The following is a 19050-nucleotide window of genomic DNA, read 5'->3' on the forward strand; positions in this document are numbered from 1 at the left end:
TTTAAGCTAAACTAACACTTTCAACTTAGTTCTGTATAGAGTATTTATAAGGATTATATGATATTTTTCTCAAAAGAAGAAAAATATTAATTATAATGCAGGAATAAAGTATATACGAGTGTAAGATATTTTGTTTAGGAAATAATTTGAAAACTCCTGATTCAAATAAAAATTTTGGCATTTCTATTAAAATAACTGTTACTTCTGGAGCAGTGACTATTTAGAAACTAACAAAACACTGAAGTCGTTTTCATTTTCCATATGATAGTATTTCATATATTTGAAGATCGGTTTAATGTTTTCTAATATCTCTGGAATTCCCAATTCCAATTATCATATCTTTCAAGAAAATTCACCATATTCTCACCCTTTCTGCACATATAGTTTCTTTTACACTAGGAATGTTACTCAGAAATCAGTGCAGTATTCCAGCTGTAACATGACCATGCAGAATGTAATGGGTCCCTTCCATTAGACATCAACTACAAAGTGAAAATTTAAAGATATTAGCATTATTTTCTAGTGGAGGAAGCATGGTATGATTGTAAATTGTAATGAGCCATTCAATGGAAAAGAAAAATCCAGGGATATTGATTATAAATGATTTTTACAGTTTCACTGTAAGATATCTAAAAACATGTCCTTCAGGATAAATTTAAGTCCTGTTCTTACAAAGAAGGCAGTCTTGATTTAACTCAAAAAGAATTTAGCAAAGAAAAAAGAATCAAATTATTAATAATTATTATCAAATTATTAAGAAAAATATATGTTTCAAAAAAATGTTTCCTAATTTCTGTTTTTTCCAACTTTAGTAGTTTAATGTTGAAAAATTTTTAAATGGTCATTTCTGACTATTAGTGCTAATGATTAATAATATAGCTTATTTTTTCACCCAATGGTCATCTAAGTTTTCCATTGACCATCTAAGTTTTTAATTATGCATCTAATTTAAGAGAAACATGTGAGTTAAATAAATGTTGGTTTCAGTAAATCTGCCTTAGTGAAAATGGAAATAATTTTCAGTAAGGATCAAACTAATTTTATAAGATTTTACTGACTAAAAGTACTTTAAGGGATATGTTTTAGAGCCTATTGTTATTTTTCTGTGAATAACATGGAAAGTATGAGATGTGATCAAACAATACAGTGAATGTTTAAATAAAAATAAATAAAAGTTACAGTAAAAGACATATTGCCATTACTCCTCCTCAAAATCCTCCCCCTCACTTTGAACACATGTATCCCATCATTGTTTCCACTTTCTGAAGCAGTTCTGGAAGTCCTCTTTCATGAGTGTCTTTAGTTGTCCTGTCATGGCTACCTTGATGTCCTGAAACGATTCAGAACATTTACCTTTCATGATCATTTTGACTTTGGGGAAAAGCCAGAAGTCACATGGTGCCTGATCCAGTGAATAAGGTGGATGAGGACACACCATAATGTTTTTATTTAACAGAAATTGCCGTATACCAGAAGCGATGTGTGACACAAAGCCTTTCCCGTTGTGATAAAAAAAAATACAGAGAATGCTGCTGCCAAGTGCCATTCAACAGAAAGGCAGGGATCTTCAATACAAGAAGCAGTGCATCAAACCTTAGTAACAGTGTGTGACAAGTTTCATCTAGTTCGGTATAGTCAGTGGGGTGTGAGCTACGGTGGAGACAGGGTGTGATTTAAAGTGTGTTTTAAATCATGGATCATGAGTAATGTATTAACGTGAAATGGGCAAACGGTTTCATCCTCCATTGTGACAATGCTCCGTGTCACACATCACTTCTGGTATACAGCAATTTTTGTCAAATAAAAACATTATATGGTGTATCCTCATCCACCTTATTCACAGGATCTTGCTGCATGCAACTTCTGGCTCTTCCCCAAAGTCAAAATGACCATGAAAGGTAAACATTTTGAATCTATTCAGGACATGGAGTCAGCCATAACAGCGCAATTAAAGACACTTAATGAAAGAGGAATTCTAGAACTGCTTCAGAAAGTGGCAACAACGATGGGATAAGTGTGTTCAAAGGGAGGGTAAGAAAGGTTAATGGCAATGAGTCTTTTACTGTAATATTTTTTTTCTTTAGTTTAAACATTCACCATAGTTTTTGATCACATGTCATGTATAAACAGTGACAACTTAGACTTTTCCAATTACTAATAATAACCTGGTGAGAACAACCATATTAAAATGATCTTAAGACAAAAAGGTGCAATGTTCTGTTACTAATGAGTTTATTTCTGCGAGTTAATTATAATGAGTTGTATTGATAGTGATTGAGAATTTGAATTCATATTTTTAATAAATCATCAAGTCAGTTTTTGTTGCTAAGATAAACTAGTTTGAAACTTGTTTGACTTGTGCTATATTGTAGAAACAGAGAGAACTTTGCTATAACTCATTGTTTACTAACTCCATGGGTGAATTAAATGTTTTAATGCTTTATGTATCAATGGCTTATTTCAAAACAGTAGAAATTTTTTAGCTTTACAATGTATACCGTAAAATTGAACTTTTCTATGATGAATTATATCAACTTTTTATCATAAATTAGCCATCTATTTTTAAAATCGTGTTTGAATTAAAAAAAGATAAAATGGATTTCTTTCTGTTTTTGTTTTTTTTTTTTTCAGCTCAATTTTCAAAGGATCAGCAGTGTGTGTGTATCATTTATCTGATATACAGACCGTGTTTAATGGGCCCTTTGCCCACAAAGAAGGCCCCAATCATCAGCTGGTTTCCTATCAGGGTAGAATTCCATATCCTCGCCCTGGAACTGTAAGTATCCAGGAAAGTTTCTTTGTTATTTTGCTTTTTAAAAAAATATAGCAAGAAATTAATATCTTGTTGATGGTTATTAAACACAACCATAGACCTACTGGTATACTCATTATAATCTTTCAGCTCACTGCTTCCAGATTTGGGACTTTATGTAAATGTTATAGCACGCTCTGCAAGTTTTTTCTAAGTGCTATTGCTAATAAAATCATTTTTAGATTTAAAAACCATTAGGTTTGTCAGACAAGGCAGAGATATTTTTCTAATTTTATTGGCATAAAAACCATTGCTTGGAAAGTGTTAACCTTTCTGTGGTAACATAAGAATTTAGATGCTAGTTGCTTTTCACAGTGTTCCTTATATTAAGGAATATCATCTATTTTAATGAAGGGATAACCATGTGAGATTTAATTTAGACATAAATCATGTGGAGCTACTTCAATTTTAAGGGGTATATTTGGTTAAAAATTACATGTTGTTATTTCTCAAAGAAAGAAAATGGTATGTATGAGCAAATAATTACAATGGAAGTGACGTTACAATTCAAACAAAATATAAACTATAAAGTTTTGAGATATACAGATATATCTGTATCTTGCAATATTAATAGTATTAAGGGGTACAGTGAAAACTAACTTTTTTGCTGAAGTTACAGAGAGTGTACTGGCAGATTGGAATTGAAATTATTCTATGGCAACAATGATCACAGTTCTATTTGTTTTTCATTTGGCCCATAGTAATGCTGCCTTGCATTCTAGACTATTGATTTTTTTTCTGTCTCTGTAAAATATCAGACAATATAGTAATTGAGAGGAGATGATATACAATGGACCATCAAGAGGAATATGTTTTGTATCCTTGCATTCATACAATAGGGTCATAATTATAAAATGGGGTGGATGTAAGTAATGAAGAATGATTTTGTAGGAAAAATAATCAAAAGATAGTTTTTGAAATAATACGAACTTAAACAAAATGTTTTTTTTTTTCCTTTTAGCTTAAGTATTAAATCCTTTTGCCAGTATGTTCTCAGCTTCATCCCATATTTTTTTACTAATTGTTGATTCACTTTATTTTTGTTATTAGAGTGTATACACACTGTATTCTTTACTCCCTTATTTTATCATCATTTTAAATTAAGCTGCTGTCACTTTTTTTAAGTAGAAAAAACAGTTTGCTAAATCTTTAAAGAAACTATTTATTCTAAATTAAAAGTGCTCAAGTTTGGTTTCCTGCTAGGAAACTCAAAGATTAATCATCAATATATATTTTATTAGAACGCTTTACTTCTAATTAACATTGGAAAAATTATGAGCATTGCTACTTATCCATGAAAGAATTAAATTTTAAAAAGCCATACTTAATCATAGCTGGCAACAACGTCCTATCATAGAATTCGTGATCTCCTTTTAAATGATCTCTCTTTGGTGTTCATAGCTCAACAGAAGATGAAGGGAAAAAAAAATAATTATTTTGTATACCACAAGGAAAAGAAGTCAACAGATACTGTGTTTCCCCGAAAATAAGACGGAGTCATATTAATTTTTGCTCCATTAGGGCGTATTTTCAGGGGATGTCTTATTTTTTCATGTACCACAGTCTACATTTATTCAAATACAGTCATGTCATCTTCTTCTGGAACATCGTCATAACCTACTAAATGCATCTGTCTGGCTGACGAACTTAACTGGGGCTTATTTTCGGGGTACGTCTTATTTTCGGGGAGACACAGGATATTCTTCAAGTTGGGGTGTGTTGGATAAAAAGCAGAGATTACATATGAGGAGGGAAAGTGAAGAGAGCAATTGAGCAACTTTTAAATTCCATTGTAAGTCAAATACTCTCGTTCTTTCATTCAGCATATCTCATGAATTTCCAGATGACTCACTAATACCATATTCAAAAATAATTCATATTTTTGAGAATTAGTTGATACTTGGAGTTAACCAAGTCATTCTTTCATCTTAATACAGAAAACTCAGTGGTGGTTGTGAGTGTGTATACTGTCCTCAATTATTCTTTTGAACAGTGTATATAGGGATTTAGTACAGGAGCATTTGATTTGTAAATGCAACAAAATTCTGCTTACCCCCAAACAATACCTTAGGAGAAACCCCTCAGATAAACCAACAAAATGGATAAAAAGAGCCACACTAACTGAATCAGGGTTCAAGACCTCAGAAGCTATATGAGTGTGTGCTGGAGCCAGCTTATATGCTTATATGCAGCTCACAAGAGCAAATGGTGTGTACCTTGTCTCAAGTAAAGACGCCATAGTAATAACTTGAAATCAACATAGTGTGAGTATTTACACCATGGAAATTGGCAAATATTACAAATCAGGGATTTTTTTTCCTGCACAAAAGCCACTTTTGTCCCAATGCTCATCAGATTTTTCACCCAAATGACAACTCAAAAGGACTCTGAGAATCACAGTGAGAGAATCACTCAAAGTCAGATAGCAAGTATCCTACATAAAACGTAGGACTAGATAAACCCTTTTTAGTAAAGCAAAAGTAATCAATGCTAAACCAGAAAGTTCCACTAACATTTCCACTTTTCACTATTTCCAGGCTCCAGACAATAAGCATTTTCCCCCCTGTTTTAAAGTAGTGTAAAGTAAACCAGGGCTTAGTGACACACATTTGGAGCTGACTCCGTGATAAAGGGAGTAGTTAGTACTTGAGACATAAGTCTAATAATATGGTTTCTTACATCTGGTGCTGAGAAAAGCACCGCTCCTTTAAATTAAAAAAAAAAAAAATGTCAGATGAGCGATCCTTATGGAATAAAGGAGGCAGGGTGGAGGGATGACCTCTGGCGCTCCTCCTAGAAAAGCATTCCTCCCTGGAGATGTGGTCCCTCTGCCCTTCACTGAGCAAGAGTGAAGTCAGCTCTCTGACTCAGAGTAGCCAGTGTCTGTGTCTTCCCTTGGCTTCTAGGGTTTAATATCCCACTCATGTAGCCTGGAGACCTACAGCCAAGTGATCCGAAGCATTCCCTCTTCCCTAAGATTAAAAATGAAATTCTCCCGATGCAAAATCACCTGTGACCGCTGTACTTATTTCCCTACACAGTAGTCCGGTTGCTGGGTCAACCTCATAAATATATGACCGATTCTTAAGGAAATGACACTGGCAGAAATCCTATGCCCTTATTCTAATTTCCTGTAGGTGCTTCTTTGAAAGCAGGCTTGATAGCTGCTGTGTTCGCAAACTGCCCCCGCCAGCAAGCCTAAGTCAGTGGGAAGAAGGCTGCCAATTGTGTCATGATGTTTTTCCACAAGTAATTCAAGTTTGTGGAAGAAACAAGACACTTTTGGTATATTGCAAAGGGCAGCCAAAGACTGCAGATTCTCTCTGTGGCTGAGCTAACATATTACCTTATTCTGTTGCAACGCATGCATATAAAGCCTCTTCAGAACATTGTGTTTGCGTATACTATCATGTTAAAGCAGAACCTAATAAAAGTGTTCAGTTTTAACATCTGTTTAGGAGTGGAGCAGACCAGGATGCTTAAATCATTGTGCTTTGAACAGGTCTGGTACCTGGGATAATAAAGAACACACAGAAAATTCATAGTCCACATGGTACTGACAAGAAAAAGAGAAGTTAGTTGCTGGCACTTTTGTTGATTACGTGCCTTTTCTTGTTCTTACGTTAGAAGTATTTCTATTTCTCTTAGATGTTAGAAAACATTCAATTAGTAAAGTTTACAATAACGTTGAACACATAAGTCATATAGGTGTGAAAAGTCAAATTGCATATCGCTTCATATCATTATTCAGATCACGTGAATAAAATAGACAATAAATATTGCATTCTGGAGGATAGATTGTCCTCAGTCTTGTTTGGGAAGGCATATAAAAAACATGAGGTTGAGCTGACCCTGGAGGGCAGTTGGATGTGGAGTAGTGGACAGGTAAAGAGAGATATTTCAGGAAAAGGCTACAGCTTACATTACAAGGCAAAGATGGAAGTGAGAAGTGAGTCCTAGAAGCTCTGCCTGGGTTGGTAGGACTGAAGCAGAGGGCTCTTGTCGGGGGTAGAGGATAAATACGAGGAAGAAGAGAGGCAGCGGGTGCAGAAGCACAAGCCTTCAACTATGTGATGGTTTGGGCTTTAAATAAAATGAGCCTAGATTACCCAGGGTGGAAATACAAGATCATTTTCCTCAGAATACAGGTATCACAGACAGTGCTAGAAATTAGCCCAGGGCCAGGAAAGCCGCTGAGCCCATCATGTATCTCTGCCCCACTCATCTTTCAAGTGTTAGGTCAAGCTCCCCTTGACCATGCCAGTTAGTTACTGCTTCTCTGACTGGTTTTGCATTTATTTGCTGTCGTTTTCAGCCTCAGCGACTGCCTCTTCCCTTCCCTTTGTGTTCTATCATCCAGCAATGCCCCAAAAATGACAGTTCTCTAAATACTCCAAACTTTGTTTATTTAAATCTAAACTACTTCACTGACCTTGGCAGCCTTAAGTTCTCCACTATGCTAAATTCCTTTTAAAAATACTGGCTCCTAAACATATATGGCAATTGATTATGAAGCAAGCTCTGTTATTTATTTTATATTTGACTTAAATTATTGTTATAGGCCTTGTCATTTTGCTTTGAATGTCCAACTTCCTTACCAGAATACTTGTGTCTGGAAAACAGTGATAGCTTCTTATTATTCTTTTTTTTTTTTTTTTTTTTTTTTTAAGATTTTATTGGGGAAGGGGAATAGTGTGTAGTTCCAGGACTTTTTTCCAAGTCAAGTTGTTGTCCTTTCAGTCTTAGTTGTGGAGGGTGCAGCTCAGCTCCAGGCCCAGTTGCTGTTGCTAGTTTCAGGGGGCGAAGCCCACCATCCATTGTGGGAGTCGAACCGGCAACCTTGTGGTTGAGAGCCCACTGGCCCATCTAGGAATCGAACCAGCAGCCTTCAGAGTTAGAAGCATGGAGCTCCAACTGTCTGAGCCACCGGGCTGGCCCGCTTCTTACTCTTACATTTCCTACTAGGTATATCAAAATGCTTTTTGAAGAAAAGCTGTCCAAAGAATGGACATATGGATTAGTAAATGAATATATTAATGCTGAAAAGTAGTATAATGGATTTGAAGAGTAGGAGAACATTTAGGAGCATAAGAGGATAGCAGAGGCTCAAGAATTCCTGAGAACAGGAACGAAATTAGGTAAGGGCAACCGTTGCTGACACTTCCCTAACATGGCATTCTTATTGTTCCTAGCATTTCACCTAACACTTTAGTAATCAAAACACTTAAAATGTCTTTACTCAGAAAAGGAGTGCCTATCACTGCCTGATAAACAGAAAGCTAGAACTGGAGGAAAACAAACATAGGAGAAGTTTAACCAAAATTACTTAATGACTATTTGTGGAATAAAGTTAGCCTTCTGAAGAATGCGACATCAGCCTAATTAATGGACAAAGGCTTTATTTTTATGGCAGCACGTGGATGTCGTATTATCTTTAGATTCCAATACACATGCTTTCACGTATCACAAGGTGAGGGATACTTTAATCATATCTTATTTATACTCGACAGTGTTACACTGAGCAAACTCTCAAGTCCAGATAGAGAGTCAGTAAAGGGTGATCGATTTTTGTCCTTGTCACCATCACTGTCGTTTGTTCTGTGTCTTATCTGCAGACTTGATGCTTTGAATCAATGGAAAAAGCAATTATTGTCAAAATGAATTTTGTAATGTTGAAAATAGACTCATACTAGAAGACCCTTGTTTCTAAGCGAGAAGTCCATTGGGAATAGTATAAACAAAAGTCCCCAATGGGGGACACTGGAATGAATATAAAATAACTGATTTGAGTTGATTTGTTTGGATTACTTATTTAATTACTATCGTTGTGAGCAATTGTAACATAAGTTTTTATCTTAATTTTAATTATCATAAGTAAAACCCACAAATGAGACACATAATTGAGCTTATCACATGTGAAAATAATTGCTTAACTGGAAATTATATAAATTGTAATATGTGCTAACTTTGGATCTCTCTGGAACTTACAAATGAGATGCTTACAGATATTTAAAGAGACAACGCAGCTTAGCAAACCATAATTAGTGGTGTTTTATGAAGGTCTGGAACTATTTAAATTGCCCATGCATTGTTCTTTCCATGTTTTCATTCAGGGAGCAGTGTATTACCCTTTTTCCACTTTGTATGAAGAATGAGGGTAGAAAACACCCATAATGCTATACTTTTCAGAAGTATGGAACACATCCATCAGTCGAGAACACCCACAAATGAAATTCTTTGTCCTCATTTGGTCTTCACGGTGGTCAATTTATAAACATGTGTATTTAAATATAATGAATTTTTCTAGAAAGAAAAACATATGAGCCCCAGAGGAAAGTCTCCTTAATGGGATAACGAATAAGAAGCTTATTTTAATACTTGTCTCATTATCTCTCCTTAGTGAAGTCATTTGATTGTTTCTTGTGCTTTCCTACAAAAAGAGAAGTATATTTACTGGTCCTGTAAAAAGTTCTAGTAATGTTAACTGGCCAAAGTTGATCTAAAAATTGCATTCAGCATGGCTCGTCTAGATAAATGTGGCCATATTAGTCACTTGCCGAGACGTACTTGTAAATGTGGGTCGGCCTGGCATTACTGGCCCAGAGGCACTAACATTGCTGGGTAGCTGTTGAAAGGATTTAACCAAGAGGTTCCCATGTTTTGTTTGGTCCCTAAAATTGTTTTTCTGTTTTTCATTGGGTCAACATTAAAATTTTGGTAGATTTCACACAAAATTCCACATTTCTACCTCTGTTGATGTCTGGGCACACTAGGCTGATTTCTTACATAGGAGCAATCAGCTAGAAACACATGTTCATCACCACCTTTGGAGAAGGAATAACTTTTCAGTTTGTTATTGTCCTTATTACATGCTACCGTTTACCACAGATGCCATTGTACCCATTGCTATTGTCAGGAAGCTTGCTTCATAGATTCCCTTTTCACCTTGCACCTATTTAAAGAGGATAAATGAAAACTAGGGCAGGGGTGCTTTTGTTTCAAGAAAAATTTGACAGTGTATATTTTTTCTGAAAGTGGAGATCTTGAGTATTTCATAGGGTTAGACAAATAATATTTGTATGTGTTAAAAGATTATACCCAACAGCTTTGCTCACATCACTTAACACTCAGATCCTATTAGTGAGTGAGTCTGAGTTCCAGGCTACAGCAGCTCCCAGCCTACCTTTGAGTTTGGCCTCAAGTGCCCTGTAAATGGAATCTTCTCCTCAGAAGCCCTTGCCATGTTCTTTTTCCGGAACTACTGAAGCTGTCCAGAAGTCCTTTTTCAGATCTCATTATTGCTTTCTCTTTACCCCTTTGAATTTGATGCTCTGAATTTCTCCTCTCCTGGCCAGATAGAGGACCGTGTTCTGTATAGCCCCTGAACCAAAATTGGACGCCAGATATAATAGAGTAATTCACTCATTAAACTACTCTTCATCAAATATCTACTATTTGTCATCAACTTTGTTGTAAGTCTGAGGGTGAAACAATGAGTAAACAACAAAACAGGGTAAAACAATACCCAGTTAAGAGCAATACATAGTTTACATTCAGAGGGAAACATGGACAATAAAAATGAAAGCAGCTATTGTGATACACAGTTAAGTAAATAGAACTGTGAAGCAAAAAAAAAAAACAAAAAAACAAAACAAAACAAAAAAAAACAGGCTAAGGAGACAGTGGGGATCCCCATCTCTAGATGGGGATATGGAGATGGACATGTATCATCACCTTTAAGAAAGAAACTTTTAAACTCAGAAATGAATGAAGTCACAGAGAAAACCATGGAATTGTCTGGAGAAGATTATTTCAAATGGGGAACAAGTGCCAAGGTCCTGGAACAACAGCATGTTTGGGGCTCAGCAAGAGCAAGAACTACTTGGGAGAGGTAGAGTCAGGCCAGACGTAAAGGAGTTTACAGGCCATGCTATGCTTTTGGGATTTTATTCTAAGATTAATGGAAATCAGTGGGGTCTTTATTAGAAGGGAATTGTTGGGTCAAATTTACCATACCCAATCCAAGCTCCAACTTCAGAGATCCCTCTCTTTGGAGAAGGGATCAGACGAAATAAAATTCTTGCACATTGGAGTTCTGATTAAATTGGATAAAAATAGTCTATTCAGCCAGTAGCAGCATTAGATTATAACCACATGATTATACCTGTCATAGAATAAGAAACAGAAAAGTAATGGATAAGAAAGGTGAAAAGTTATACACAAAATGGTGTCAGGTCCTTTCTGAAAACAGATAGGATAGGATGAGTGGACTTAGCCTCATTCAAATGACCAGATTATATACCGTGATTCCCTGAAAATAAGATCTAGCCAGACCATCAACTCTAATGCGTCTTTTGGAGCAAAAATTAATATAAGACCCGGTATTATATTATATTGTATTATGATATGATATGATATGATATGATATGTGATGATATGATATGATATGATATGATATGATATGATATGATATGATATGATATGATATGATATGATATGATATGATACCCGGTCTTATATTATAATAAAATGAGACTGGGTCTTATATTAATTTTTGCTCCAAAAGATGCATTAGAAGCTGATGGTCCGGTTAGGTCTTATTTTCAGGGAAACACAGTGCCTATACGTGTATATTCATTTTCTACAGTTGGTACTGTATGATACTACATATAGTTATACTGTTTTCTCCTCAGTGGGCAGCATATACATTTAAAACAACTCACCTTCTAGTATTTTGAAAAGTAGAGGACGTTTGATCATTATGAAAACTAAGTAGCTATTTTAATTACTTGTTTTTTAAAAAAATATTTTTTAGTGCCCAGGAGGAGCATTTACGCCCAATATGCGAACCACCAAGGAGTTCCCGGATGACGTTGTTACTTTTATTCGGAATCATCCTCTCATGTACAATTCCATCTACCCGGTCCACAGAAGGCCTCTGATTGTTCGCATCGGCACTGAATACAAGTACACAAAGATTGCTGTGGATCGCGTAAATGCTGCTGATGGCAGATACCATGTCCTGTTTCTCGGAACAGGTAAGTATTCGAGCTCAAACTATGCTTTTATGTATAGGAAAGAACGTCATAGGTAAGGGCTATGATATTAGAACCAAAAAGTCTCCATTGTTTACATCTGTCGGACCATCAGTTATTGTCTCTGTGCCTCGGTTTTTACATCTGTAAATTGGAGTTAATAAAATAAAATAAATCACTTTATAGGGTTGTTGAGAGGAACTAATGGATATGTAAAGGACCTAGAATAGTTCCTGACACATATTATAGTGAAATGTAATAATAATGACCTCAATGGACAGATGGGAAGAAATATTAAGCCTGTCTGAGCCCTTCTCTCAACTAAACCACATTCTGACTTTTTTATGAATACATGGATTCATTTTCCAGTGATAATGGTAATGATAGGTATGTTCTAGGTAACATTTGAAAATGCAGGTAACAACTCGATACAGATAGTTTTTAAAAAATATTAAAAGCACTATTTTAATACATCCACAAATTCTAGTTTGTCAATTTACTTTCATAGACAAGTTGAGTGAAAATACTCTTCTTTATAGACCCACATGATGTGGAATAGCTTGTCTTGTCGCAGCAGTGGTTCTCAAAGTGTGGTCCCCAGATCAGAACATCTAAATCAGCGTCACCCAAGAACTTGTTAGACATGCAAATTCTCAGGTTCCAACCCTCGAGAGATGAGACCCAGCCATCTGTGTTTTAACAAGACCTCCAGGTCATGTGATACATAATAACATCTGAGAACCACCACTCAAGAAAAAGGAATTCCAGTTTGCCTGTCAACCTGCAAATAATATCTTTCCCTGACTACCTTGCAGACAGTGATGACAGCTCTTTATTTGTCTTCTTTTAATATTAAGATTACTCCATGAAATTAGGTAGTTTCTCTACTAGTTTAAGAACTAGATATAAAATGTGTCTGTAAACTTCATTATAAGATACATAATGGTGGAATAAATATTCTGAGCTAAGGAATACATTACACTTAGACTTTAATCAATGTAAGATGTGGATCATTTTTTCTTGGCTAAATATAATTTTCAAAGAGTACTTTTCTTATAAAGTTCTTATTTTATCCTTGTTTATTCTTATACTTAAAACCCCAGATCTGAGTCTTTCACTCTTGTGTAATTTTAGCTTATACTGGTCTGAGGTTGGGAAGCTTCTGACAAGCTATTTGGCATCCTCTCCTCACCCTTGGACATATCTGTGTTTTCACTACTCCTCTGTTTGCTGGCCTCAAACCTGAGGAATAATCAAACCTTCCTTCTCAGACTAACCCACTCTGCTCTCAATTTTATCCCCTCCTACCATCTCTGGGACCTTTCTTTATCAATTATATTTGTATTCACTTTTTTCTCCCATTTTACTTTCTGCCTAATCCTTAGCTTAGAAACCTTATGCCAGGATATGAAACTAGACCTAACATTCACCCATTGAAATTTCTGCTATACTGCCAAGGCCTTCAATGTTCCCATGGTGAGAAAATCCAATGGCCTTTAACCATTGAAATACCTCCATCTCCTCTTTGTATCATTTGACTCTGTGGAATCTCTCTACCTGTTGCTTTAGCCACAAGCCACGTAAGTCCCCCTTTCTCTGCAGTTCCTTTGCCTTTTCCTTCATTAGCCTAGCTTTCTTCTGCCCAAGAGTGTAGGTATCCCTCAAGGTTCTTTCTGTAGTTCTCTTCTTTTTACATATTGTTTGGCCATCTCATTAACTCATTTAGTTTTAATTATCTATTCTGTGCAAACAAATCCCAAATGTATATCTCTAGTTATTGCCATTTCCTGAGGTCAGTGTATGCATTGACAACTTACTGTTAGATAACACAAATTGTATGAGCCATTAACATTTTAGACATCATGCTGCAAACTCAGTGTATTCACTTCTAAGACTTTCCAACCAATGCTTAATCCAGCCTCCCATATCTGTATTCTTATCACACATTCCTCTCAAGGTTCTATTTCTCCTTGATGTATAAATTCTCTCTAGGCATATCACAGTACCTGGTAAGCTCAATAAATATTTGTCAAGAGGAATTGAAAGTCACAACTCTGCCCATTGCCCATGTAATGAAATGCATGCATAACTGATTTCAAGAGTTAATATCCATTTGCATATAAACTGTGTTCTCCAAATATGCAACATCTATATAAATGACTACAAAGAGTTGCTTTTAGCCTTGGCTCACATTATTCAATGTAGAGTGCATTTGGGGGGAAAAAAAAGGAGGCTCTTTTTCCTTGAAGTAAAGTGGTAGTTTTAGACTCACACCACTCCCTAATGTCTCGTATTACTCAGAGCAAAAAAAAATGACTGTTTTCTTTTTCCCTTTTGAACCCTGTCTTAAAGGTAGACTGTGATGTCACAATCGGGCTGCTTGTTCATGAAACTACATGAAATATGTAAATTTCATGAATGGAATTTTCAAGTTTTTGTAAACTGTGCAGCAGTGTTTATTCACATAGACGGCAGTAAGAAACCCGCTTTTACACAAGTTCTTTGGCTTTTCTTACCACATAAGTTTCTGGCACCTTTACATATACTTTATACGTTGGCATTTAAACATTTGTGTCATTTTGAAAGCAGTATTTAGGCATATGTTTTTAAGTGTAGTGGGAAAGTTTCCTAATGATTGCTTACAAAGCCACACGAATCTCTTTAAGACTATTCTAATAGGAAAGTACATGCCGTTACCATGCTTCTGCCGATAACATCTTTCTGAAGAGGTAGTAACTCATTTATGCACTGAAGTTTAACCTATGGTCATATCAAACCACACTATGATTTAAAAACAATTATTTCAGTTTACCTGAAACTCGAACCACCAGTCTAAAATATTTGCTGCCCAAGTAGTTCTTGGATTGCTGGCAACATTTCTTTAAAAGAGAATTCTCTGTGCTTGTTTGCTACTAAAAGTAAATAAAATGCTTTCATGAAATGGAACTTGGGAGAAGCACAGGTCAATGTTCCCAAGATTTCTTAGCTTTGTGTATCTACATGTCTTAGGAAGGATATAACATTTCTTGAGTCGCCAAGTCCCTTAGTAATAAAGAGTCCTTTGCCTATAATAAATAAATAACTGTGCTTCAATTATTGCTACAATAAGGCAAGCTTCTTTCATGGCTTCCCTTGTTTGTGTACCACCATGGAAAATTCAGGGGAGTTCAAGGAAAACATTAATTGATAAAGAAGATGCCGTAGGAAAAATTTATGTGATAGTTTCTTGGAATGCAAATACAATATTGCATAATTGTATTCATAAAATATTATAAATGATTTTGTAGCTCCCAGAAACTCCATGGTCGTTGTGTGGGCTCAATGCTAGTGACTATTACAATTAGCCTAATACAGTGTATTACTCTGGCTGAGTTTGAAAGGCTGATAAATCTGGCCTTCCATTCACTCTCATGGGACTGCCTCATTATATTTTGTGTTTTTCCAGATACCAAGACAGACAGACAGACAGACAAACATAGATAGATAGATAGATAGATAGATAGATAGATAGATAGATAGATAGATAGGTAGATAGATAGATAGATAGATAGATAGATAGATAGATGATAGACAGATAGATAGAATAACAGGAAGGAGAAGGGGAAGGTGGAGAGAGGGAGAATAGATGAGCTTTGTCCAATCATCTTTTATTTTTCACAGTGTGCATATTCAATGTCTAGTCTAGGGGTCAGCAAACTACAACCTGGAGCAAATCTAGCCCACTACATGTTACCCATAAACTAAGAACATTGTTTTATATTTTAAAATGATTGAAAAAAATAACAAGAGGAAGAGTATATCATGAACAATGAAAATCATAAGATTTTCAGATTTCAATGTCCATAAATAAATCTTTATTAGAAAAGCAACATGCATTCATTTCCGTTTTATCTGTGGCCACTTTTGTGCTGAGCGACAAAGCTGGGTAGTTGTCATCAAGACAGCATAGCCCACAAAGCCTAAGACATGTATTATTTGGCCTTTTACAGAAAAAATGTGCTGACCTGTTTTTGTCATTTAATTGTATGTATAATTTTTTAAAAAAACGACTTCTTAAAGAAGCTATTTTCTAATATGTAGATATAATACAGGAATTCATAATGTTGCCCCAAATAAATATTTCTCCTTTTATCTTGAGTAAAAATTAATCTTGCTATTATATTAAAATTTAAATTAGAATCTATGTTTACTTAATTATTTTCCCATTCATTCCTACTACTATCCCCTCTAAAAAAGATGACAGCTTGAAAAGAAAAAAGTGTTTTAAAATCAGTGCCTCAGTTCATTCTTTAGTATTTGTAATGTTTTGTGGCATTTTTTTTTCTTTTTTGTGTAGTTCTTAGTATCAGGGTTGTGGGTATTTTTGTGCTCCTTGCACCTTGTTTTCGTTTATTTGTTTAATCTTTAAAAAGGACTGAAAACAGCAGGCAAGGGCTCTCAGGATTCATGTTTCTATTTTAACTTTGCCACTTACTACTTACATTCAGGCTTCTTTTTTCAAAGCCAACTGTGTTGCTCAGTGAAGAGACTTGTGCCTGTTTTTCTTTTGCTTCTGGAGTTATGAAAATATTTAAATGCCTGGGTCAGGTTCAGACACGTGCTGTCAAATTTATATTTTTTAGCTCTATACATGAATCAGAATGACATGCGGTTTTTGATGAAAGGGACTATTCTTATGAATGAATGTTAGTAGTTTAGGATAATTTAATGTCATTATGATTTTTTTTATTAAGTTTGATCCATGTAGTTTTCTGCCAAAATTCTTGTATGTACCATTTTATGCTTCTTATTAGCTTCTGTTTAACTGGGTGAGTACTAAGTTGGAATGTTGGCTCCAGTAAGTCCTTTGAACATGTGGAGTTTTGAAGTGTGTGCCACAAATGTGACTGAAGACTTAATATGTTTGCCTTGCCACGTTACAGGGTAATGACCTTCATAGTCACTAAAGAGTTCTGGCAGTCGCGTCCCTTGCAGTGGCACCCTTATGAACTGCAGAGCTAGGCATTTTGAGTTTTAAAGAACTCCCTAAAATATTCCATGTAAAATTTGATAGCTGGAACAGTGCATCTGAGTTCAGAAAATACACCGTCAGTTGGAAGCTGTGCATGAATGTCACTCTAAGGATAATGTCTAGACTTCCCCGTTCTCTTAGGAATAAGGAACGAATCTTTTATAAGTACTGACTGTTAATAACATTGTGGTTCACTGCTTTCCAAAGCAAAATCTGGAAACATCTGAGAGTTTACTAAGGATGCTACAGGGATTTTCACAGCAGGAAATACTAATGGAACGGAGTGGAATGATGGTTGAATTGACAGGAGAAAGATCATAAATCACGGTGTGATAACTGCCTGATCATGTAGAAGAGTAGCAAAAAGGGCGATGTGAATAAAAAAACAAAAAATGGAAGCTGGCCCATTCAGTGATTGTTAATCCAGAGATAAATGTTCTCATTTTTACCTTAAAAAGATAATTTATTAAAAATAAAGATATGGCTAATTGTTGGAAAAAATATTTCAAAAAGCAGAAATATTTTTCTTTACGCTATTCTTCAGAAATATATTCTTTTAGAGACATGTAACTATTATATAAATTTTAGTGTTGCTATAATAGTTTGCCTGAATTACCTATTTATTTATTTAGTATTCTTCATACTATGCAAATAAGTATACTTTTTCAGGTTTCTGAAATATTTTATTACTATGATAATGGTGCTAAATACATTTATTTGCAGTGCTTACCTTTTGCCAAATATGTTATTTAATCTCATCCAAACCTTGTAACTACCAGAGGAGGAATTGCAAAAATGTAGGCTCCATGGAGAGCAATTATATTTTCTGACATATTTATGGCTATATCCTCAGAACCTAGAATAGTGCATCACTCAAAGTTGTCACTCAATGGATATTATTTGAATGAATGAGTGAATGAGTTGAATTTACCCTTCACTGTGTTTGGACAAAAGCTCAGATAAGTTAAGATCACATAAATATTTAGTATACCTTACAACCAGAATATAAACTCTTGCTGTGCGATTTCACATCTTGTGCATTTATCTTTTTCACATCACTGCCTCATTTACCATCATCACTTTCCTTTGATGAAATTAAGGTAATTTCATTTACACTTGTTCATTTTGCTATAATTTTAATGTTTTATCCACGTGTCAAAATGATTTTGCTGATAAGTTGACAGTCAACATTAGCATTGGCATTGCTTTGCTTGAGTGATATCACTCAATTTCACCCGTCCACAAGTTGTCACTAAGTCTTCCATGTCAACAAAATGCATTTTACAAGGTGACAGACGACTTGGAACAGACTGGATTTGTGTGTGAATCAACTATGATAGAACCTAACCTGTGAATAGGATTCATTTTTGTGTTATTGACCAAATTTGTTTGAAAACGAGGCTTATCTCTGTGTTCCTAATGTCTTACACATTCACCAAACACATATGAATCTCTTTGTCACGCTTCTGTTTACTTAATTAAAATGGATTCTTCATATTCAATCGGTGTATATGGAGGGTTTCAGAATCCCACACAGAGATGGTGCCTCTCAGGAGGAGAGACTACAATGATTTGCTCTGTAACCCCGGCTCGTTTACTATTTAAGCACGGATATTTTCCTACATTACTTGAAAACAACTACAGTCAAACCCGATCCTGGTATGTTGACTTCATTTAACCCTTTACTCTTCTATGAATGTATGAAAGTTTTGTAGCCTAAAGCAGTTATAAAGCCTTTGTCTGTGCGTTAAGAAGAAACAGCCACACTCTGTTCTTGTTTTTGATGTGCTGCCAAGTTTTCCTGAGGCAGAGTTGGAAGCCTCTATCCCTTGGAGAAGTCACAGCCTGCCACTCAGCCAGGCCAGTCTTCTCTGTGGGACTACCCAAAGGAAGTCTATGGCTAGCTGTCAGGTGTGGGGGTGTTTTGTGGAAAGCCATCCTTTAAAGTCTTTTTTTATTGAACTGCAAAATGAATAAGTTGTAGAAAATGGGAAGAACTGTTTCATTTTTGAATATGAAATATAGTGTAAATTGGAACAAAAAGATTGGAAACTAGATTTCCTGAGATGAGTCCGTGATATTAAAATTATATGATTTACTTTTCTTAGTTGTATGCTGATTTTTCTCTTCCACTAATGTGGTAGGCACAATAATAGCCCTCAAAGATCTCTACATCCTACTCCTCAGAACCT

General features: G+C 35.4%; 1 protein-coding gene across 3 annotated transcripts in view; it reads left to right on the forward strand.

Moving 5' to 3' along the window:
- SEMA3C (semaphorin 3C) overlaps window positions 1-19050 on the forward strand; it is a 183011-nt gene that overhangs the window by 115855 nt on the left and 48106 nt on the right. For all 3 annotated transcript variants that reach the window (XM_081080112.1, XM_081080114.1, XM_081080113.1), the window contains 2 exons: window positions 2632-2776; window positions 11628-11850. In XM_081080112.1, coding sequence (XP_080936238.1) covers window positions 2632-2776; window positions 11628-11850 — 368 coding nt within the window. The remainder of the gene's footprint in view (window positions 1-2631; window positions 2777-11627; window positions 11851-19050) is intronic.

This window comes from Rhinolophus hipposideros (assembly GCF_964194185.1).
Source record: "Rhinolophus hipposideros genome assembly, chromosome: 18".
Classification (NCBI taxonomy): domain Eukaryota; kingdom Metazoa; phylum Chordata; class Mammalia; order Chiroptera; family Rhinolophidae; genus Rhinolophus; species Rhinolophus hipposideros.